General features: G+C 43.6%; 1 protein-coding gene across 1 annotated transcript in view; it reads right to left on the bottom strand.

Annotated features, from left to right (window-relative positions):
* The window catches only part of MYO3B (myosin IIIB), a 299,815-nt gene that overhangs the window by 116,211 nt on the left and 160,118 nt on the right, over positions 1–23,486 (bottom strand). Inside the window, exons 24-27 of the mRNA XM_083626396.1 lie at positions 10,580–10,659; positions 8,027–8,047; positions 3,436–3,513; positions 2,335–2,540 (exon numbers count right to left, since the gene is read on the bottom strand). Coding sequence (XP_083482522.1) covers positions 2,335–2,540; positions 3,436–3,513; positions 8,027–8,047; positions 10,580–10,659 — 385 coding nt within the window. The remainder of the gene's footprint in view (positions 1–2,334; positions 2,541–3,435; positions 3,514–8,026; positions 8,048–10,579; positions 10,660–23,486) is intronic.

The following is a 23,486-nucleotide window of genomic DNA, read 5'->3' as shown; positions in this document are numbered from 1 at the left end:
AAAACCTCCAAGGAAGGAGAGTCCACAACCCCCCAAGGGAGTCTGTTCCACTGTTAAACAGCTCTTACGGCCAGAAAGTTCTTCCTGATGTCTAGGCAGAATCTTCTTTCTAGTAACTGGAATCCATTCGTTTGGGTCTTACCCTCTAGAGCAAGAGAAAACAAGCTTGCTCCATCTTCCATGTGACAGCCCTTTAAATATTTGAACATGGCTTCCAGATCTCCTCTCAGTCTGCTCTTCTCCAAGCTAAACATATCAAGCTCCCTCAACAGTTCCTAGATTTCCAGGCCCTCGATCATCTTGGTCTCCTTCCGCAGCTTGTCAATATCATTCTTAAACTGTGCACCAAGAACTGGACACAATACTCCAGGTGTGGTCTTAACAAGGCAGAACAGTCTAGTACGATTGCTACCCGTTATCGGGACACTATATGCACTCTTTTAGATACTAATCCCTATTGATTTCAATTGAATTTACTGTCAAGAGAAGGCTGCCGGTTCGAATCCCCGCGCCGGGGTGAGCTCCTGTTGCTCAGTCCCTGCTCCTGCCAACCTAGCAGTTCGAAAGCACATCAAAGTGCAAGTATATAAATAGGTACTGCTCTGGCAGGAAGGTAAACGGCGTTTCTGTGCACTGCTCTGGTTCGCCAGAAGCAGCTTAGTCATGCTGGCCACATGACCCAGAAGCTGTCTGCAGACAAACGCCGGCTCCCTCAGCCAGTAAAGCGAGATGAGCACTGCAACCCTAGAGTCATCCGCGACTGGACTTAATGGTCAGGGGTCCCTTTACCTTTACCTTTTAACGGAGGTTAGGATGAGGTGAAGGTGTTCCTTTGCTAGGTTCTACCAAGGTCTACTGGCAGACCAGGGAGTTCCACCACCGCAGAGGCCCCATTGCACCCATGGAAAGTGTGGCACAACATGCACAACCAACCATGGGGCTCCTAGTAGTAGCCATCGGAAGGCCCTGAAACAGGGTGGATCTGAGCAGCCTCAATGGTCCAAAGCTGGCCCATTTCTCAGCTGAAATTTGGCTTAGTGAAACCATAAACAGTCCTGCCACTGATGTTGCCCAAGGTGGGAGGTGGGGAGGCCTGCAGCATTCTTGTGGGATGTGAGGCATAAGTAGCAGTCAAGTACAACATTCCTTGTTTTCCTCGAGTGGACATGCAAGGGGATGTTTGGTCCAGCCAGTCGACACTTCTTTGTTCCTCCTGGGCTGGAACATCCTTCCTTTTGCATGTGACTAGAGGTGGGCGTAGAAAAGCAATGAGAAACCTAAACAGCATCTTAAGAAGTAGAGACATCACCTTGCCGACTAAGGTCCATATAGTTAAAGCTATGGTTTTCCCAGTAGTGATGTATGGAAGTGAGAGCTGGACCATAAAGAAGGCTGATCACCGAAAAATTGATGCTTTTGAATTATGGTGCTGGAGGAGACTCTTGAGAGTCCCATGGACTGCAAGAAGATCAAACCTATCCATTCGGAAGGAAATTAGCCCTGAGTGCTCACTGGAAGGATAGATCCTGAAGCTGAGGCTCCAATACTTTGACTACCTCATGAGAAGAGAAGACTCCCTGGAAAAGACCCTGATGTTGGGAAAGATGGAGGGCACAAGGAGAAGGGGACGACAGAGGACGAGATGGCTGGACAGTGTTCTCAAAGATACCAGCATGAGTTTGACCAAACTGTGGGAGGCAGTGGAAGAAAGGAGTGCCTGGCGTGCTCTGGTCCATGGGGTCACGAAGAGTCGGACATGACTAAACAACAAAGAGGTGGGTGTGACCTTACCTGTCCAGGTAACAAAAGGACAAGGCATGCTGTCACACTCTGTCTTTTTCCATCTTCCTTTCATCGTGTGGACTGCAGTGACTGCTAGTCTGCAGTCACTGGGATTAACCCCCCATATGGGGTAGATCCACATGCATAAACTTTGTAACTAAGTCTGCCTTCAGGGATCCAGCTGTGAACTGGTGACATGAGTAAACTTCTTTTGTATACTTTAAGATTGTGGTGTATTTATTCTTTTAAGAGGGATATAAGGGAACTTACCAGGAACCTAATAGTGAGAGGCTTAAACAAGCCTGCAACCAGCTATCTGCTGTGCGTTTAAAAGGGGAATGTAAAGCTCTGCCAAGTAAAGGAAATTCCTAGCGCAAGTTAGAAAGGATATTAATAAAGAATATATCCTCTCCTGACTCCCTGAACAGTCCTACAATTCTGAATACTGCCGTCACAGAAGCCATGTGATTCCCTTCCTCCCAATTGTATAGATTAGAATGGAAGTTCCAGAGGTTCATTCATACTGACATTACCCAACAATATGCCGCTCACCTTTTCACAAACTCATCAAAGAGAATGCGGTGAGAATACCCTTGCCGACGTATGTTGATCGTCTCCAGAATGCCAGTGTAGCGCAGCTGAACTAAAACTCTTTCTTGAGAAAACCTCAGCGCCTCTCGGTCATCGTTGGGTTTAATGCAGCGGACGAAATGAGGCTGCCCAATCACCATTTTGGACAACAGATCCATCAGAGAATACTGGGGAAATACAAGCAAAAATAATAAAAAAATGAGGCTCAACGATGCCCCCCTTTCTTTTAAAGGAATTAAATTCTAGCAGTCTGCTCATTCCAGTCACGTCGCATCTAAAAAGCAGTATTAACAAACTTGAAAGAGTTGGGAGGGGGAAAGATGCATAACACTGCAGATCAGATGTCCAAGGTGAATTAAAGTATTCCTTTTGAAAGCAGCCTCGTTCTCTCTCGTTTTCATCACCGAGTAAAGCAAAAGCTGCTGGAAAATGTTCTCTTTTAAAAATCTCTTCTTTTAAGGCTGTAATACTATACACACTCACCTGGAGGTAAGTCTCACTGAAGTCAGTGCGGCTTACGACTGAGTAGATAGGTACAGTGGTACCTCGGGTTACAAACACCTCGGGTTACAAACACTTCCGGTTACAGTCTCCGCTAATCCAGAAGTAGTACCTCGGGTTAAGAATTTTACCTCAGGATGAGAACAGAAATCGTACGCTGGCGGCACGGTGGCAGTGGGAGGCCCCATTAGCTAAAGTGGTACCTCAGGTTAAGAACAGTTTCAGGTTAAGAATGGACCTCAGGAACGAATTAAGTTCTTAACCAGAGGTACCACTGTATATGATTGCATTGCCACTGAAAACCACTGATTTGGCAAAGAATCCCCTGAACCATTCTTGCCCCTGCACTAAGCTCTTTCCCGATGCTCACCTAACTCTCTTCAACTTTCCTTAAACGATGAGATCATTTCCTGAGCTGCCTTGTGCATCTACAGGAATCCCTTCAGGCTGGGACACTTATCTGCACTTCAGGGTCCCTGGCACACTGCCAGCACTATATAAACGACAAAGTGGGGGGTGTCAATAAAGTTATATTGCACTTTTACAATGCAGATTGCATACCCTGAAATAGGAAGCCACAGTTTGCCTCTTCATGTTGGTTGTTTCCTCAGGGTGCCTCATAATCTCCATGGTGTCCACCTGAAAGCACAATTCAGAAACACACAATGTGTAGAGTCATTTACTACCCAATCCTCAGTATATGTTTCCTAAGATTGTGTCAGCTGTTTACTGCATCATCAAAGGTTCTGCACCCATCCTAAGACCCTAAGTGTGGAGGGAGGTTTCTGACTCCAAGAGGAATTGTCTACCGGGCAACAGCCAGGATGTGGTCAAAAGTTCTTGCCGCTTACCTCAGGTCCATGTCTCCTGTTAATGGACTCTGAGATAAACGTGCCTCTCAGCGACACTTCATGGGTGCGTATCACAAAGAGATGACAACATTGCAGAGAGGTGTTCTCAGTGACTGCCTCCCTTTTCCCAGCTATGTAATAATTTATCCCTGGAGACTCACCAAAGTCACAGCCTGAAGACCTCTTGAAAGCCCTTCTCTCAGCCACACGGCAGAAAGAGAGGGATGTGTGCATCTCCACCCCCATCGTTTAGCCCGGACATTGAGGTCCAGCTCCGAGGGCCTTCTGGCAGTTCCCTCACTGCAAGAAGCTAAGCTACAGGGAACCAGGCAGAGGGCCTTCTCGGTAGTGGCACCCGCCCTGTGGAACGCCCTCCCATCAGATGTCAAGGAAATAAGCAACTATCTGACTTTTAGAAGATATCTGAAGGCGATCCTGTTTAGGGAAGTTTTTAATGTTTGATTGTGTTTTTAATATTCTGTTGGGAGCCACCCAGAGTGGTTGGGGAAACCCAGCTGGATGGGCAGGGTATAAATACTATTATTATTATTATTATTATTATTATTATTATTATTATTAGTTGTGCATGTGGCACAACACCATGGTTTGGTAAAGGTAAAGGACCCCTGGATGGTTAAGTCCAGTCAAAGGCAACTATGGGGTTGCGGAGCTCATCTCACTTTCAGGCCGAGGGAGCCGGTGTTTGTCCCCAGACATGGTTTAGGGTAATGGTGAACCAATCTAAAATGTGTCACTTCACAACTATTCTAACCTACAGGTGGGCAACCATTTTGTACTCAAGGGCCACCTGAGATGATGGGTGGTAGATTGGGGGCTGCATTTAGATGTTGGGGGGTTGACCCATCAGATCCCCCACCACCTCGCACACAGACACACGCAACCTGACACAGTCTCCCACAGACAGACAGCCTCACAATCTGTGAGTTACAAAGTACCCCCCTCACTCACAAACACCCTAACCTTTCTCCCTAATATCATTCCTCAGCTCTTCCCAGCACCCACCAGTTAGGCAGCAGGAAGGAGAGAGGGATTGCAATGGGATCTGCATTGGGTTCAGGTGAAGACAAGGGAGGAAGCCTATAGGCCGCAGAGAAGTCAGCTGACGTCCACACTCAGCAGTCCACAGTGCATTAGCCCAGTTTAAAACTACAGTGGTACCTTGGTTTATGAACTTAATCCGTTCTGGCAGTCTGTTCTTATACCAAAACGTTCTTAAACCAAGGTGTGCTTTCCCATAGCAGCAGGGGACTCAATTTACAAATGGAACACACTCAACAGGAAGTGAAACATGATCTGCTTCCAAGGCAAAGTTCACAAACCAAAACACCTACTTCCGGGTTTGCAGCACTCTTAATCCAAGTTGTCTGTTCTTAAACCAAGGTACCACTGTATGCACTTCCAGAAGCAACACAAAAATGAACATGTGTCTTAGCAGTGATTGACGTGTTGCAGGCAGCCATGATAAGCATGAAGTCAGCTATCACTACAGTCACCACATCACCCTTGTCACTGAACACAAAGCAGTATTTCCCTTTTTAAATTACTTTCTTCTTCATTACTTCACGACTCTGTTTGGTTCATGCCACCAAATCGCGAACGCTCTCCATTAAAACAAAGCAAAAACATTTTTGTGTGTGTTCAACGTAGTATACGGGTAACAAGTATATTGTTCATTACGCACCTTACCTTAATTACGCTGTCACTACAGCTGTTCTTTATTTTATTTTTTTATTTTTCACAAAAAAGAATCAAAGCTGACTTTGTGAATTAAAAATATCACCCCCCCTAGGCTTCCGGGTTAGCGCCAACGGCGAATGGCGGAGTTCCTCCGATCGGAGGAACGGGCTCTGTGGAAATTGGGTCTTCCCGCCGCGGCGAAGGCGGGGGCTCGCTAGAAATCCCAGGCGGAGAAGCCTGGGAACGTGGGGTTCGGCAGAGCACCAAGAGCGCCTCCCCTACTCACGAGGAAACCCCTTTTCGGGGCTCCGGAGTGAAGTGGGGTGAGCAGTGCGGTGCTGCGAACCGATCGCTATTTCCATGGAGGGAAGCCGCGCAGCCATCGCCGGAGAGCGCTGACTTTTTCCTGATGACATTTGGACTCTAAATCAAGTACCCGTGAGTAAAAACGGAGAATTGGATCAAGAAAATTGCAAAATTTATGAATTGGGCACGAAGCGGGAAGGTTTAAACAGGAAGTCCGCCTCCCGTTTTTTGTATATAGACTGAAGCAAAAACCCTGCAACCTAATAGCCTGGAAAACTGCCTTAAAAATTGGAAATTTCCTGCATTTATAACTAATAAAACCCTCTTGGAAGCAGGAGAAAAGGGGGGGGGGGAATTTGACTGTTCAATCCTGCAGGAGGAGAGTAAAAGAATTTAAGTTTCCATTGTCCCTAACCTGGGGACGGGGTGTCGGGACAGAAATGGTTTGAGACGTCCATTGATTGAAAGCGGAGTATTTTTGACAGATAGCTAAAGAGAAACAAATTAACTTCAACGCTACTTTCTGCATTTTTGTATTTTAAAGAAACAAAGTATCTGAAAATTGAAGGGACTTGAAATCGAAAGTAATCTTCTTTGGTGGATACATTTTAAAATTGGATACAAATAGAAGTTGTGTCCCCTAGAGGGAGCTTGTCAGTTTGTTGTCGCAGTTTATTTGAAGACAGCTGTGAGATTTGGATCTTGGGACCAGCCGTTTGACCTTCAGAAATGTGTTGGAAGGAAGACTTGGTGTCTGCCCTTGGCATGACAAATGTTTTGCTGGAGCAGCTGCATGATAAAATGAATTTGATGCATGAAAAATTGGATTTGATGAGTGCAGTGGCCAGTGAACATGATTTGACAGAGAATAAGGATAAAGAAGCTATACAGCGATCAATTCAGGAAACTGGCTTAACAAGGCAAGTCCAAGGGCAGATGAAGAAGGAAGATGTAGTGTTTACTCCTCAAACAACACAAATGGAGAGATCTAAAGTCCTGCAGGAACAAAAGCCACTGCGTTGGAAGATGGAACTTGGAGAGTGCTGGGAGGTGTTTGAAATCAAGGAAGCTTTTAACTCTAGTGGGACCATGAAACAGGTGAAGAACTATTTTTTGGATAAGGTTCCTTTGGATTACAAAGATGTCGACGGGGAGTGGGACTGGGGGGAAGGGGCCAGTCTGATGAAGGAAAATGGAAACTATTACCGGATGGAACCCTCCAGAGACCCACTCCCCAAGAAACTAACAATAGACAAAGAAGTGCGTAAGCACAAACAAGAACAAGAAAATCTGCAGAAGGGGTCTAGAAGAGACTTAAGGGCCTCGGACATTAGAACACCAGATTGATGGACTGGATGTAATGGACAGAAAGGACTGACACAATCCGAAACCAGGAAGAAGGGACTGCTGGATAAAAATTGGAGATTCAAAGAGAAATTCTTTTGTTAATTTTGGAATCAGTGTAATATAAATGAAATATCAGGGAATATGCTGGAAAGGAATTAAATCGGCTTTAGCAGAAATGATTTAAGGAATATGTATGAATATGATGTAAACTTTGAAATTTTAAGATTTTTAAGATAAGATAAGGTTAAAGAGATTAAGGTAAATTGAATAATAGATAATATTAAAAGAGGGAAAGTTTATGTTGAAACAACAAATAAGATAGATTGTTAAGATTAATTATTTAAATTAAAATTGAGAAACATGGGAAGAATTTGCTGGAATAACAATTTAAATTAGAATACAAAAAGGGAGGTGTGAGGAGGTTCAAGAAATAAGCAAATGAAAAGTTGTAATCTGAGATTTGTATTTTTCTTTTTTCTTTTTTGGTTTTTTCTTTTTGTTTTATTTTTTGCTGTATTTTTTTTGTTTTTCTTGTTTGTATGGATGAAAATTTGAATAAATATCATTAAAAAAAAAATCACTCCCCTAGTTAGTAATCAAAAGCAGCTTTGTGCTGTTGTATCACATAGTTCAACAAAATTAGAGAAAACAATCTGCCCTCTGTTCGCATGGTGCGATAGAAACATTTTAGCGCATACACACACACATACACACACACACAAATGCTCTGTGGCAGTTCACCATCTGCTGTGAACAGGTGGCATTTGCGTATTAAACTAAGAACATCTGAACCAGAGAATAGCAGCTTTTGCACCTGCGTTATAAAGCAGTGGCCTTCAGATCATGCAGTGTGTTTCTTACTCCTGATCAAGGCTGATATTTTCAAAGGGGATGCAAGCAGAGGCAGAAAAAGGACTGCTGCTCCCAAGATAGCAATCGTGTGGCCTTACCTTGAGGAGATACTTGGGAGACTGCATGCAAAACAGAAAGGAGAAGAAAGAAATGTTAAGCAGCATCACAGAAGATACAGGCAGAAGAGGGTGGGAGGGAAAACAGGCTTTAAGGTCAGACTTGGACAGAACGCACAAGGTGAGAGAGTTAAAACAGAGAGCCACTCTTTCGTAATCCATAGCAGCTGCTGTTTCTTGCCCCCCCAAAGTGTTAAAATGCCCTTTGAATGACTACGTGACAAAGAAAATGTATGGGGCTCTTTAAAAGGCGGGGGAGGGGGGAGAATATAAAGTGAAGTCCTATAATGTAGCACAAGGAAGAGGAATGCTGCATCAGCAGAGATCACACCAAACATTTCAGAAGGTCACATGACCAAGTAAATATCAATCCTTCTGCTTAGCGTTGCAGGGAATGTCCACAGGGAATGATGCAAAGGAGGTTTTTCAGAACTCTTTTGATTAGGCTGAAAATTTCAGCCTTTCTGGCTAATCTCCAGAGAAGAGATGGGGAAGGATTCCAGGGCTGAATCATGCTTGATGGAAACTGGGAGACAGAAAGGAGAAGCTGATCTTTCTTTCTTTCTTTCTTTCTTTCTTTCTTTCTTTCTTTCTTTCTTTCTTTCTTTCTTATGCCTTGCTCCAAATGTGTCCACTTGACTGCTTCAAGCTGTTGAACTGGCACTCTTACAAGCGCCACATATTGCTCATTCCCTACTTGTGGGAACAGTGGCGTAGCGTGGGTTGTCAGCACCCGGGGCAAGGCAAGTAATTTGCGCCCCCTAACCCGTGGATTTTAGTAGGGGCAGAGAGCTGCCAGTGCGAGCGCGCCCCCCCAGATGTTGCGCCCGGTGCGGCCGGCCCCCCCTGCACCCCCCACGCTACGCCACTGTGTGGGAAATCAATTTTTTAACACGGCGGCACCTACATTTTCTCTGGAACTCCCTGCTTATTGATATTAGGCAGATACCTTCATTATGCTGTTTTTGACATCTCCCAAAAGCCTTTTTGTTTAGGCAGCCTTTTGTTTAGGCAGCATGCAGTAGTAGTAGTAGTAATCAGTGCTTTTTTTTCCTTAAAAAATGTTTAGGGGTACTCTCATTTTGACTCAAGAACATCACCATTTTATAGTTCAAATTGGGAAAAATAAATACAGTAAATGGACAAAAGTACATAGATTCACAAAATGTTTAGGGGTATGCGTACCCCTGCATCCCCCAGAAAAAAGCACTGATAATAATAATAATTTTACTTATGCCCCACATTTCCCCCCGACAGGCAATAAAACACATTTTAGTATGCCTATTATGTTTTAAAAACTGCTTGTTCCGATCCATAGTTTGATCATTTCACTGTCTGCTGTTTTTAAAGTCTGTTTACTTACTATTATGCAAACCATTCAGATTAACTGACCTATAAATCTTGCTAAATAAATAAATTCAGTAAAACAAAACTGCAGCAAGCAGCAAGGCGGGGAAACTCGTGAGCATGAAGACAGTTTTGCGTGATCTGCTAAGTTTAACCAGATCAGTGATAGGAGAGAGGGGGGAGAATATATCTGTAATGGCTACTGGGCTATTGAGTGAATGTTTGTATGCTCCAGGCAAGGCGATTCCTAAGAGTTAATGTTTGGGTATTCCCTCCCATAGTCAAGAGAACTAGATACACGGGGAAGAGGAGAGGATCTTGTGAAGAAGCTTTAAAAAGCTTAGCATTGTCCCTGGTTTCTGCCAAACTGCTGGTCTGACTCATAAACAAAAACCTGATCCAGACAGGCATGTTCAAACCCCTATATGTTTGATGTGGACCAGGATCGGGGGTGGGACCTAAGGGCCTGTGTTTGATTGCTGACAAACTAATGAATCATTCCCTAGAGGAAGATTACAAATTAATCCTCCTGTGTGTGCAACTGAAAGGGAAGTGCTTAGGCAAAAGTACGGCGGGAAAAGATTATGATGATCAAAAGAGAGATTCCCCTATTAAATGGGGAGGGGGATTTAGCAAAAACTGTTTTTTAAAAAGTGAGGCCCCCCATTTTATAAAGTTTATTTGGAGGGGGAGGGAAAGATGATTTGGATTTTACAAATGAACAGTTTCCAAGAAGAATTCAGTGAAAAGTAAGAAAACATATACAGTGGTACCTCGGGTTACATACGCTTCAGGTTACAGACGCTTCAGATTACAGACTCCGCTAACCCAGAAAAATTACCTCAGGTTAAGAACTTTGCTTCAGGATGAGAACAGAAATCATGCTCTGGTGGCGCAGTGGCAGCAGGAAGCCCCATTAGCTAAAGTGGTGCTTCAGGTTAAGAACAGTTTCAGGTTAAGAACGGACCTCCGGAACGAATTAAGTACTTAACCCGAGGTACCACTGTAATCTGAATAAAATATAATTATCTTTGTCTGTGTTGTAAACAAACAAACAAACTCCTGATCCCCTGCTAATGTAAACCAAGTGGACGTGAAACGATAAAGGATCTGGCATTTGGAATAACCGCAGTGCATTATAGATCACTTTTTCAAATATGCAGGCAAAGACATTGGTTGTGTACTGACCTTGATACGACCAGCACTGAGCTGTGGAGGCAAAGACCTGGACGCCGCTGTCACTCTGGCTCTCGCCTGAGCCAAGTTGCCTGTTAAAAAGAGAGAGGAAGGAAGGAAGGAAGGAAAGCAAAAATTTAGACAATGGGCAAAAAGCCTAGGAAAAGCAATATCTGGAAGACACAAATGAATACTACCTGATAGCTGGAACAGGGCAAGAAGAGGAAGGTTATTGCAGAACATATTGTATTACATAGCAATGAGCTTTGCAGATACAGATCTATGTATACCACCTCTAAGGGGCTGGTACAGGATTGCACTCTCTGCAAAAACTCCAATATGCCATTTCCCCAGTGGGGTTGCCATATTTTGACGAGCAAAAAAGAAGACACATTTGCCGACTTCAGCTATGGATGTCTACAGAGTTTGATGAGGCCCTAAGCTACTGAAGGTAATGGGGCCCTTTATATGTCCAGCTGTCCTTTGTCAACAACAAATTGTTGCTGTTTTTTGTGTTGAATATATGCTATATGGTAATTTATGGACCTAATAGGTATCTAAAGCCATTTGCACATAACAAAATATGTACATCACAGGAGCCTACACAACACAAAACACTGTTGCTGTATGTAGGTTTTATTTTATTTTATTGTTTTCTATCTTATATTTTGGAAATGTACATCCAGTTTATTTTTTCTTTACATTTTTGGCCCCCCCCCCAAGAGAGTGGGGCCCTAAGCTACAGCTTGTTTAGCTTATACGTAAATCTGGCGCTGGGTGTCTATGACGACACTCATCATGAAACAGAGGAGGTATCCTGGAAAAAGAGGACATATGGCAACCCTAAAAGGCCTCTGCAAGTACAGGCAAAACACCCATATGCTCACTACAGTGTTTTGATGCATAATTGTAGAAGGTTGCTTTTCTTCAAATGATTACCCATCACCAGCATATTTTCTTCCAAATTAAATAACCCAGCGCATTTACAGAATAGCCAATACATTTTTAGAATCTGCTTCACCATTTAAAAACCACTTTACAAGGCGGGAGAGAGGAATCTCTGGGAAATGTTCTATGGGGCCTGGTTTAGACAGGACATAAGGAATGACATGCACAAGGCCTTTACTCACCTACACTGCGTGCCCAATTGTCATTGACTGATTTACACAACTGAATACAAGTTATGTGCTGACTTGCGCTGTTATGCTAATGTTACACACAAATGGACCAACACACAAGATAAGTGTATTTAAGGTTGAAAGAAAATAAAAAAAATCCTTCCAGTAGCACCTTAGAGACCAACTAAGTTTGTTATCATAGAATCATAGAATCATAGAGTTGGAAGAGACCACAAGGGCCATCGAGTCCAACCCCCTGCCAAGCAGGAAACACCATCAGAGCACTCCTGACATATGGTTGTCAAGCCTCTGCTTAAAGACCTCCAAAGAAGGAGACTCCACTACACTCCTTGGCAGCAAATTCCACTGTCGAACAGCTCTTACTGTCAGGAAGTTCTTCCTAATGTTTAGGTGGAATCTTCTTTCTTGTAGTTTGGATCCATTGCTCCGTGTCCGCTTCTCTGGAGCAGCAGAAAACAACCTTTCTCCCTCCTCTATGTGACATCCTTTTATATATTTGAACATGGCTATCATATCACCCCTTAACCTCCTCTTCTCCAGGCTAAACATGCCCAGCTCCCTTAGCCGTTCCTCTTAAGGCATCGTTTCCAGGCCTTTGACCATTTTGGTTGCCCTCCTCTGGACACGTTCCAGTTTGTCAGTGTCCTTCTTGAACTGTGGTGCCCAGAACTGGACACAGTACTCCAGGTGAGGTCTGACCAGAGCAAAATACAGTGGCACTATTACTTCCCTTGATCTAGATGCTATACTCCTATTGATGCAGCCCAGAATTGCATTGGCTTTTTTAGCTGCCGCGTCACACTGTTGGCTCCGCGTCACACTGTTATTGGTAAGAGCTTTCGTGTGCATGCACACTTCTTTAGATATTTAAGATTGTCATGCTAAACAGACAAGGGAGTAACCCCAGTGAACAAAATTGGACTTACTTCTGAGTAAAATTGTATAGGATTTCACTGAATAGGGTGATTGGGCTTGTATTTACCATGGCTCACATCCATCCATCCATCAGTTACAAATTACACCAAACAAAAGTGAGCAAGTAGATTTGCGGAGTCCTTTGAGCTGTCCCACCTTAGACTTCAGGAAAAGACAGATTTTTATCCCAAAAAAGTATTCTGCATGTTGTAAACTAGCACAGTAGGACAGGGGAGTTTAGAATGCAGTGGTACCTCAGGTTACAGACGCTTCAGGTTACAGACTCCGCTAACCCAGAAATATTACCTCGGATTAAGAACTTTGCTTCAGGAAAATTCGTGCTCCTGTGGCGCAGCAGCAGGAGGAGGCCCCATTAGCTAAAGTGGTGCTTCAGGTTAAGAACAGTTTCAGGTTAAGAACGGACCTCCGGAACGAATTAAGTACTTAACCCGAGGTACCACTGTGGTACTCTGCCCAATGTACTAGTTCTATTACATGCAAGGAAGTTTCCCAATGGCCGAACATTCAAAACTATGACCTAATTTACCCTCCTATCTGTACTATGAATTGGAAGACTCAAGATTCTATCCCCCCCCCCCCATTTCTTTGTACAGTCGTATCTTGGATCCCGAATGCCTTGATACTCAGACATTTTGGCTCCCAAACTCTACAAATCCGGAAGTGAGTGTTCTGGCTTGTGAACTTTCTTTGGAACCCGAATGTCCGATGGGGCTTCTGCAGCTTCCAATTGGCTGCAGGAGCTTCCTCCATCCAATCAGAAGCCATGCTTTGGTTTCTGAATGTTTTGGAAGTCTAATGGACGTCTGGAACGGATTCCGTTCGACTTCCAATGTACAACTGCATTATATAAAAAGGTTGTGTGAATATAGTCCATGGGGGCTGCTGCATCTTGGCTTGATAAGCGTTGGAGAATCTAAGTTGAACCTAAGGAGGAGAGCAGAAGTCTAGATAATGAACAACTGATCACTCATCAACTCTCGCATGCACTGCTCAGAATCCACTGCGCGTGGATTCTCAAGATCTCTGATGCACTTAGGCGCCGCCTCCGACTCAAAGGTTATGAGAACATGATAAAACCATCATTGATTTTCTGACATTAAAACTTTGCTTGCTCTTCAGGTGTAAGTGGCTTTCCCATTGTAAAAGGATCTAATCTGGATGATGTAGATTAACCCATGGGGGCGGGTTGACCTGTGGAGAATTTGCCTTGGGGTGGGATAAGAAGCTTGAACTTCATGACCTTCTGGGGCTACGATTTCAAAGGCCGCCTTGACTAATCGGTTAACAATAATGGGCCTGATCCAGCCCAAGTTAAACACTTTGGAATCCCATCCCATTGGTTTCAAAAAGGAAGATTAAGTATGTGCTTAAGGTGTTTTTTTTTTTTTTTTGAAACCAAGGAGACTGAAAAGTGGACAGCTTTGGTTGGATTGTGCCCATTTTGTGTGATAGATGTTGGGAGTCAACAGACGTGTGTTGATTTATATGGAGAATATTCATTGACAACTTAAATATATATAGAGAGAGAGGGGGGTGAGGCAGCTGGGAGGGAGATTTTTTAAAAATAAAACCTTGGAGAGGAAGAAAGGAAGTGATGTGGACCATTCATGTGCAAGCCATTCCAGATACATTTCAAAGTTTTTTAGTGAGTGGCGCACAAGATGTCCAAATGTTTTCTCTGGCTACATATCTTCAGAGGCTAAACTGTGATTAATAGCATTGAAAGAACCCTTTGAAGCAGGATTGGTGACATCAAAGTCCTAATCCATGGGTGGCAGGATTTTTATAATGAGTGGGAAGCATTTTAACACATTTCAAAGGATTTAGAGCATGAATAAACAATAGGCCTCTGCAGATGTGCCACACACCTTTCAGAAACATAACACACAAATAAGTTTCCATTTTAATTTAAATGTAAATAAAGTGTTAACACTTCTTTCAGATGTTAAAAGTGCCTTGTTTGCAGCAACTCCTGCTTCTCCCTCCCCTCCTTGCTTTACAGAAAGCATGTTAATTCTGAACAGCCTTCGTTATTCCAAAAATCACACCCAATGGTATATAATTGGAAAGGGGAAATATTAAATAAACAAAACCAGAGTTAAGTAATCACCCAAGAAGAAAATTCAATTAGCATAGTAGCAAAGGACATTTGATATTCTCACTTGCATTGCTAGTAAGCACTTTTGTAACTCAAAACATAGAGATTTCTAGGACAACAGTGGATCATCATTCATGTTCAGTTGTTTGTTTGTTTGTTTTTAAAAAACAGGCTATTGGGTAGACCGGAAAAAATGCTTCCTTTTGTTCCAACATCTGGGAACTAATAATTTCTTAGTAGGTTTAGATAGCCAATACCGATCCCCACAGAATTATTGTTTTTTATTGTTAGGGCACATTTAAAAGAAGATACTTTTAAATTATTTTTCCACCCCTTTGGTTTAAAGGTTTGAGGCCAGAACTATTCCTTTTCTGGCTAATGTGTAAGCAAGAGAAGGGATCTATAGAGGAATCTATATAATCTGTGGAAGTATCATGCCAAAAATGTAGAAGATCGGGTGCAAACTGTGCATAACATGAGTTAAAACACACACACACACACACACACACACACACACAATTTTGCTAATGGATAAAATCATTTATAGTGCTTGTGGCTTCAGCCCAGCTGCTGAATCTTTTATATAAAACGTTTCCTCACTTAGGCCACTTACAAAAGTTAAGCCCCATTTAACTCAATGGGACTTTCCCCAAGAAGACACATACATTTGCAAGGACGTGGGTGGCACTGTGGTCTAAACATGAGTGGCACTGTGGTCTGAACCACTGAGCCTCTTGGGCTTGCCGATCAGAAGGTCGGCAGTTCGAATCCCTGCAACGGAGTGAGCTCACATTGCTCTGTCCCAGCTCCTGCCGACCTAGCAGTTCAAAAGCATGCCAGTGCAAGTAGATAAATAGGTACCGCTCTGGCGGGAAGGTAAACGGTGTTTCCGTGCGCTCTGGTTTCCGTCACGGTGTCCCATTGCGCCAGAAGTGGCTTAGTCATGCTGGCCGCATGAACCGGAAAGCTGTCTGCGGACAAATGCCGGCTCCCTTGGCCTGAAAGCAAGATGAGTGCCGCAACCCCCATAGTCATCTTTGACTGGACTTAACTGTCCAGGGGTTACCTTTACCTTACCTTTACAGTTGCACCATTTGCCAGTTACTCCAGGTACCATAACATACCTGGAGTATGTTATGTAAAGAATTATGTGAATACTTCAGAGCAATATCCAAGAAAAAAAGACAGCGATAATTGGGTGCATTCCTCAATCTTGCACAGATTTCACAAATATACCACACCCACCATCAACTGTGCTGTTGTACAAGTCTCCTTTATTTCAGTGGGTTTGTTGTCAAGTGCTTCTACGCCACATTTTGTTCTAGGAGTATTTGCAATGGTACTTTTATATAGCACACAAGAACAATATTATATATATTTTTTTAAAAAAACAAAAAACAAGACAGAGGGGAAGTTGCTAAAAGCTGGTGCTTTTTTCTACATTTAGGTCCAGATTCTTCAACCTTTTACTCAAGAAACAAGACATATTATTATGTGTTCTGCTCTTTTCCGAGAGGAGTGGAGTTTGCAAAAGAGCAGATATTCTAATTTTGCTACTTAACTGCAAAGCTTGCTGCTGAAATCCCAGGAGGAGAACAGCTTAACTTTTACAGACACTAGCATAATATATGTTGCGTGATAGAGGCTAAAGTGCCTATATATACCAGAAACACTTTCGATTCTAAATGGAATAGCTTGCAAAAAGATAATGAATAAAACACGTTATGACTGTTGGTGCTTAGTCCACACGTGTTGCCGACCCATCCCGAAGGAGACCTGATACAGAACAGCTACGATGAGTAGCTGAAATTGTTGATCTAACCACTCTTTCAAAATCTCCTTCATAAAACTAAGGCCAAATTAATTTGGCAGTAGTTGATACAGAGACTAGGAAAAAAATTCCAGAAACAGCTGTTGATACATTTGAGAACTCTGCAAAAATATTTCTCTATCCAAGAGAACTGCATTTACTGTAGCCTAAGTAACCAGGGCGGGCAGAACAATTCCTCTAACTTAACAGAGCTGTTGTTCTTGTTGTTGTTAATCTTTACAGCCCACATTTCTTCCAAGTTGGAATTCCAGGCTGCTTACAACATTTTAAAATGTCATAAAATAAAGGTAAAGGTAAAGGTACCCCTGCCCGTACGGGCCAGTCTTGACAGACTCTAGGGTTGTGCGCTCATCTCACTCTAGAGGCCGGGAGCCAGCGCTGTCCGCAGACACTTCCGGGTCACGTGGCCAGCGTGACGAAGCTGCTCCAGCGAACCGGCACCAGAGCAGCACACGGAAACGCCGTTTACCTTCCCGCTATAAAGCGGTACATATTTATCTACTTGCACTTAAGGGTGCTTTCGAACTGCTAGGTGGGCAGGAGCTGGGACCGAACGACGGGAGCTCACCCCGCCGCGGGGATTCGAACCGCTGACCATGCGATCGACAAGTCCTAGGCGCTGAGGTTTTACCCACAGCGCCACCCGCGTCCCGCATGTCATAAAATACAGAGCAATAAAAACAAACCGGTTAAAAACAATAATTGAAATACAATTGCCCTGACAGCAGCCCTGTGATCAGAATCAAAACTGTACCTTAGTTTTGAAAGGCTTGTCTGAATAGGAAGGTCTTAGCCTGCTGGCAGAAGGATAACAAAGAAGGAGCCAGCCTAACCACTCCTGGAATTCCATAATAAGGCAGCAGCCACAGAAAAGTCTCTTTCTCATATATCACCACCAATGCACTTCTGATATTGATGGAAAGTGGAACTTAGCACCCAGGCAGGTTCATATAAGGAGATATGCTCTTTCAGACTATCATTGTTTCAAAGCCAGGAAACCACTGAGGTTGGATATCAATTCTTATTTCTGAAGTAGCATTTAGGTTCATGTTGGTGAGCAGTTCCCCCCTTATATAATCTAAATTAGCTACTAGACAAACAAAAAGATCCCATTCCAGAAGCATACAGTTTTGAGGGGGAATAGTGACCCATACCCTCCAACATTTCTCCGATGAAAACAGGGACGTCCCATTCCATAATGAGAATTTTACTACTTGTATCCCACACATCTTATTGAGTTGCCCCAGCCACTCTGGGCAGCTGCCAACATATATAAAAACATAATAAAACATTTAAAAACTTCCCTATACAGGATTTCCTTCAGATGGCTCAGGGATCGGATAACCCCATACCCTCCAACCTTTCTCCAATGAAAGTAGGGATATCCTAAGTAAAAGGGACATTCTGGGATCAAATCAGAAACTGGGACAGCTTCTCTAAATCAAGGGCATCCCTGGAAAATAGGGATACTTGCAAGGTCTGGTTACCACCCCTTTAATCAGTTGCTCCCCAAAGTACCCAACTATGAAGTGTGTGTACGGTACTATTCAACGCTGATGCTACTCAGTTTTGAGCAACTGAAAAGAGTAAAATTTGTATGTGTGTGTTGAGGTTTTCCCCAACAATATAATATAACAACAACAACAATTTATTATCTATACCCCACCCATCTGGCTGGGTTTCCCCAGCCAGTCTGGGTGGCTCCCAACAGAATAAAACATCAAACATTAAATGCTTCCCTAAACAGGGCTGTCTTCAGATGTCTTCTAAAAGTCAGATAGTTATTTATTTCCTTGACATCTGATGGGAGGGTGTTCCACAGGGGGGTGCCACTACCGAGAAGGCCCTCTGCCTGGTTCCCTGTAACTTCGCTTCTCGCAGTGAGGGAACTGCCAGAAGGCTCTTGGGGTTGGACCTCAGTGTCTGGGCTGAACGATGAGGTTGAAGAAGCTCCTTAAAGCGGTATACAAATTTTACGAAATAGATAATAACAGCAATAAAGGAAACAAAATTCCAAACTCACTAACAGGAAAGCAGGCATGCACATTCAGAAGACCACTGACCTTTGGAGCTTGCTGTGTGGTGAAGGGGCACTGAAGGTGGACCTTGTCAAAGCAAAGTACAAAATCAGAGCACAGCCAGCACCACCACTATCCTCATAGAAAACACTGAATTGAGAATATAAATAAAATCAAGACAGACATGGCAATTAATATTCTAGGCATCATTGTTTTATGCTTTACTAGGGAATTTTATATCTATACACATACACAATCACAAACATACCAAATGGTTAAGCTGCCAGCATTTTTCCCTAGATTGCTAGGTTTCCCAGAGAAAAATCACATTTTTCTACATAGGCAGCAGCTGAGACAATGAAATATTTTGATAGTGCAGACATTTATTGAATTGAAACTGAATTTATTACAAGGCTTGTCCTAGAAGGTATACGAAGTGCCTTCAAGTTAGGGAATCAAATGTATAGAGCAGTGCAAAAAAGGAGTAAGTTCCAAGAGGAAGAATTAATAATTCTCTTGTCATATATATACCGTACTTTTCCGTGTATAAGACGAGGCTTTTTTTCTTCTGAAATTATGCCAAAAAGGGGAGAGGGTCATCTTATACACTGATAGTGCATCAGGGGGACTTGGGATTGGTTGCTGCCACGACCCGGAGATTGTCAGCGGCTGTTTGGCATGCTATTGGTGGCTGCAGCAAGGGCTGGTGTTGATTTGCTGTTGCTGTGGCAGTTGGGTGGGTGATTGGCAGCTTCTGCTAAGAAAAGCTCATCAACTGTGGGGCACCCCCCCCCCAAAGAAAGCTCAACAACTCTGGGCAATCTCCTCCCATTTTCCTAATTTGGAGTCCCCCAAAATAGGGAGCGTCTTATACACAGGGGCATGTTATACATGGAAAAATACAGTATATCTCTGGATGTCAGAGCAGCAAATTTAGATGCATACATTAGATGGTATGTCTAGCAGCCCAGCGCACATTTGTGAATTGTGCAAACTACACAGGTTTGCTTCTTGTCTTGCTTTCAAAGCTAGCCAATGGATACAAGCAGCACCTTTATAAAAGTTCCTAAATTTCAGTGAATGATAACCTCTTGTTTCTCTCAGTCAGTCCAAAAATTAATACTAAAGGAAAGCAATGTCTTTCTACAAAGCACATTTGCTGTAGTCTTAACGTTGACAGCAATTTTGAATGCATTTAGGGTAAAATGGATTGTTGAGATAATTATTTTGCATCCTTGTTGGAGATGGGGATAACCTGACATTCACTTATTCATCCATTACAATGACTATCTTTCTTTTTATTCCACTAAGAGAAAAACCACAGTCAAGTAGAGCCTTGTTTGCTGGCACTGGGTGAGGAAATCCATTAGAATCATAGAAGTGCAGAGCTGGAAGGGACCCTGAGGATCATCTAGTCCAACCCCCTGCAATGCAGGAATGTGCAGCTGCCTCATACAGGGATTGAACCTGCAGCCTTGGCATTATCAGCACCATGCTCTAACCCAGCCTTTCTCAACCTGTGGGTCCCCAGATGTTGTTGAACTACAACTCCCATCACCCCTAGCTAGCAAGGCCAGAGCTCAGGGATGATGGGAGTTGTAGTCCAACAACATCTGGGGACCCACAGGTTGAGAACCGCTGCTCTAACCCATGGGTAGGCAAACCAAGGCCCGGGGGCCAGATCCGGCCCAATCACCTTCTAAATCTGGCCTGCAGATGGTCCGAGAACATGAGTAGAACGTGTCCTTTTATTTAAAATGCATCTCTGGTTTATTTGTGGGGCATTCCCCCCCCCAAAATATAGTCACTACTGGGAAAACCATAACTTTACGGACCTTTGTTGGCAAGGTGATGTCTCTGCTTTTTAAGATGCTGTCTAGGTTTGTCATTGCTTTTCTCCCAAGAAGCAGGCGTCTTTTAATTTTGTGACTGCTGTCACCATCTGCAGTGATCATGGAGCACAAGAAAGTGAAATCTCTCACTGCCTCCATTTCTTCCCCTTCTATTTGCCAGGATGTGATGGGCCCAGTGGCCATGATCTTCCTTTTTTGATGTTGAGCGTCAGACCGTATTTTGCGCTTTCCTCTTTCACCCTCATTAAAAGGTTCTTTAATTCCTCTTTACTTTCTGCCATCAAGGTTGTGTCATCTGGTTCAGTTCCAATGCCTAAGCCAATACCACTCACATTCTGTAACCAATAAAGTTGTGGCCTTAATTTTCCCATTAACCTAAACTACTGATGTCAATGTTATTCAACAAATGGGGGAGGGCTCGGGGCCTTGACACGCAAACACATGCTCATGTCAGCTTTTGGAAAGAACTGAATAGCATATTTAAAAACAGTACTAATTGCAGTCCAAGGCTACCTTTCCTGTGCCAACAAACCTTCTTACAGACAGACTAGATAACCAATCAATGGGAGGGCCACATTCTCCATGTTTCATCCTGGCAGCCCTAGATACTCTCCCCACGCCTCTTGGCGCATGGAGGGGATTTTCCCAATTTCTCTCTGCAGGAATTATTGCTTGAGAGATTTTAACTGCGAACATCAGCTATTTTCCAGTTCAGCTCAGTTTCTGCCAGTTGTGAGGTAAAGGATAATTGCTGCAATTCTTTGCACACTTCTCCTGGGAGTAAGCCCACCAAAAGCCAGAGGGATTTTCTTCTGAGCAAACACGTGATACACTGCACTAAAAAAAAAAAAGGCACTACATGATGGAAAACAACTGGTCAACCAACTCAACCCTGAGTTTGAAGGGAGGCCCAATGAAAGCCCACTAAGTGTAATAAAAACTTCATATAATCCCAGACCCAGTTAATCTATATTTAATCAAGTTTGCTAATGTCCCACATCTGCAGACCAGTGTAGTTCACAAATGTTCCTTTGCCCATCTGTGGTTTAAGGCCTGCTCTTTGTGCACAAAGCATTGGCAACACGGCAAAATACAATTAATTTTTACAAGCTTTTTATCATATGGGCCAGACATGTAGAAGCAAGAAAAGCCCTTAAAGTTCTAAGGCAGGCACTATAGACTTTCAATTAACTTTACTCAATTCTTGGAAAATATACATTTTGATTTATCTATAAATGGAGACGTTATCATTGTAATAGCTTTGTTACTGGTCCATTATATTGGGGGGAAGGGGGGGGGAGTCTGCAGTTATCTTTCAGCCAAGAAAGCATGCAATTCCAAACCTCCATTCCATTTTATTATGAGCAGAATTAATAAACTGTAAATAGCTTTGGAGTCGTTCTCCCCCCTCCCCGCTTTGATTATTCATGGAAATAAAAAAAAGGAGAAGCATAAACTTAAGTGGAAGCATATTACGTTTAAATGAATGTATACGATGCGTATCAGGCCACGGAATAAATTCTGTACATACATCAATCACGTTGAGATTGGAATTCAAGTGGCACAGTAAAACAAAACAAAACCCCGAACAATCTGTGATCTCTCTGAAAGTGCCATTTGCTAAAGAAGATGCTGTTAAAACAGCCTTCCCCAATTCAGTGCCCTCCACATGCTTTAGACAACAAGGTCCATCAGCCCCAGGCAGCATAGCCAGGGATAATGGGAGTGATACCAGGCTGGGAAACGTCGTATTAAACCTTAACAGAAAAATAATAATTATGAATAGGCCACAGTCCTTCAAGATTTCCTTCTTCTGCTTATCAATACCTCTTCCATTTGCAGCAACTCAACACTTCTGAGATCCTGCTTGCAGAGTAGGCAGTGAAAGAGATGGGTGGGCACAGCGGTGGAGCAAGCCGATTGGGTGCCTGGGGTGGCACTCATGCCCTGTGCCCAGGAGAGAGGCCAGCCGCCTGTGGGGCGGGGCCAGCTGGGGCAGGGCTCTCCACAGGCCTCCAAGAAGTGAGAGCCAGTGTGGTGTAGTGGTTAAGAGCGGTAGTCTCGTAATCTGGTGAACCGGGTTCGCTTCCCCGCTCCTCCACATGCAGCTGCTGGGTGACCTTGGGCCAGTCACACTTCTCTGAAGTCTCTCAGCCCCACTCACCTGTTTGTTGTGTTTGTTGTGGGGGAGGAAGGGAAAGGAGAATGTTAGCCGCTTTGAGACTCCTTCGGGTAGTGATAAAGCGGGATATCAAATCGAAAATCATCTTCTTCTTCTTCCAAGAACAGATTCTGTTCCAATTCTACAGACAGAGACTCTCACCTAAGAGATCTACAGCAAACCTTTTTAGAACTAAAATACCCAGCAGATGAAGTTAGACAACAGATCAACAGAGCCAGACAGATACCCAGAGAGAACTTGCTGCAAGACAGACCCACAGCAAACACTCTGTGAGGTGAGTGGGGCTGAGAGACTTCAGGGACGTGTGACTAGCCCAAGGTCACCCAGCAGCTGCATGTGGAGGAGCGGGCAAGTGAACCCGGTTCACCAGATTACGAGTCCACTGCTCTTAACCACTACACCACACTGGTGGTCTCTTGGTTGCAACCAGTAGTGCAACTGGGACTGGAACTCAGACATGAAGCCCAGGAACCCGCAAATGGGACCCAGAGAATGGCAGGTGATGGGGGCACTTGCAAACAGATGGTGTTATGATTTAAGTGAGTTGAAATGGCAAGACTGCACACGCTTTTCCTACGTCAGGGTTGGCAAGCTGCATTTTGCTTTGCTTTTTTTTTTTTTTGCTTTAATTTATCAAAAATGTAGAAACAATTGTAACACCCCCCCCATGAAGTCATGGGTCTAAAATTACCTAGCTGCACCACTGATTGCAACCTGACAGCTTTAACACTGTTGCCTTTACAGCTTGCTAGGGCAGCCCAATGCAAAGATGGACAGGACTCCTGCCCCCTTAATATTTGCGCAGAAGAGGGAATTTTAGCAGCTGCAGTTTGTATGACCTGCTGAAATTCCCCCTGTTACA

Source organism: Podarcis filfolensis, assembly GCF_964270895.1.
Source record: "Podarcis filfolensis genome assembly, chromosome: 1".
Classification (NCBI taxonomy): domain Eukaryota; kingdom Metazoa; phylum Chordata; class Lepidosauria; order Squamata; family Lacertidae; genus Podarcis; species Podarcis filfolensis.
This window is presented reverse-complemented; position numbering and strand designations above follow the sequence as displayed.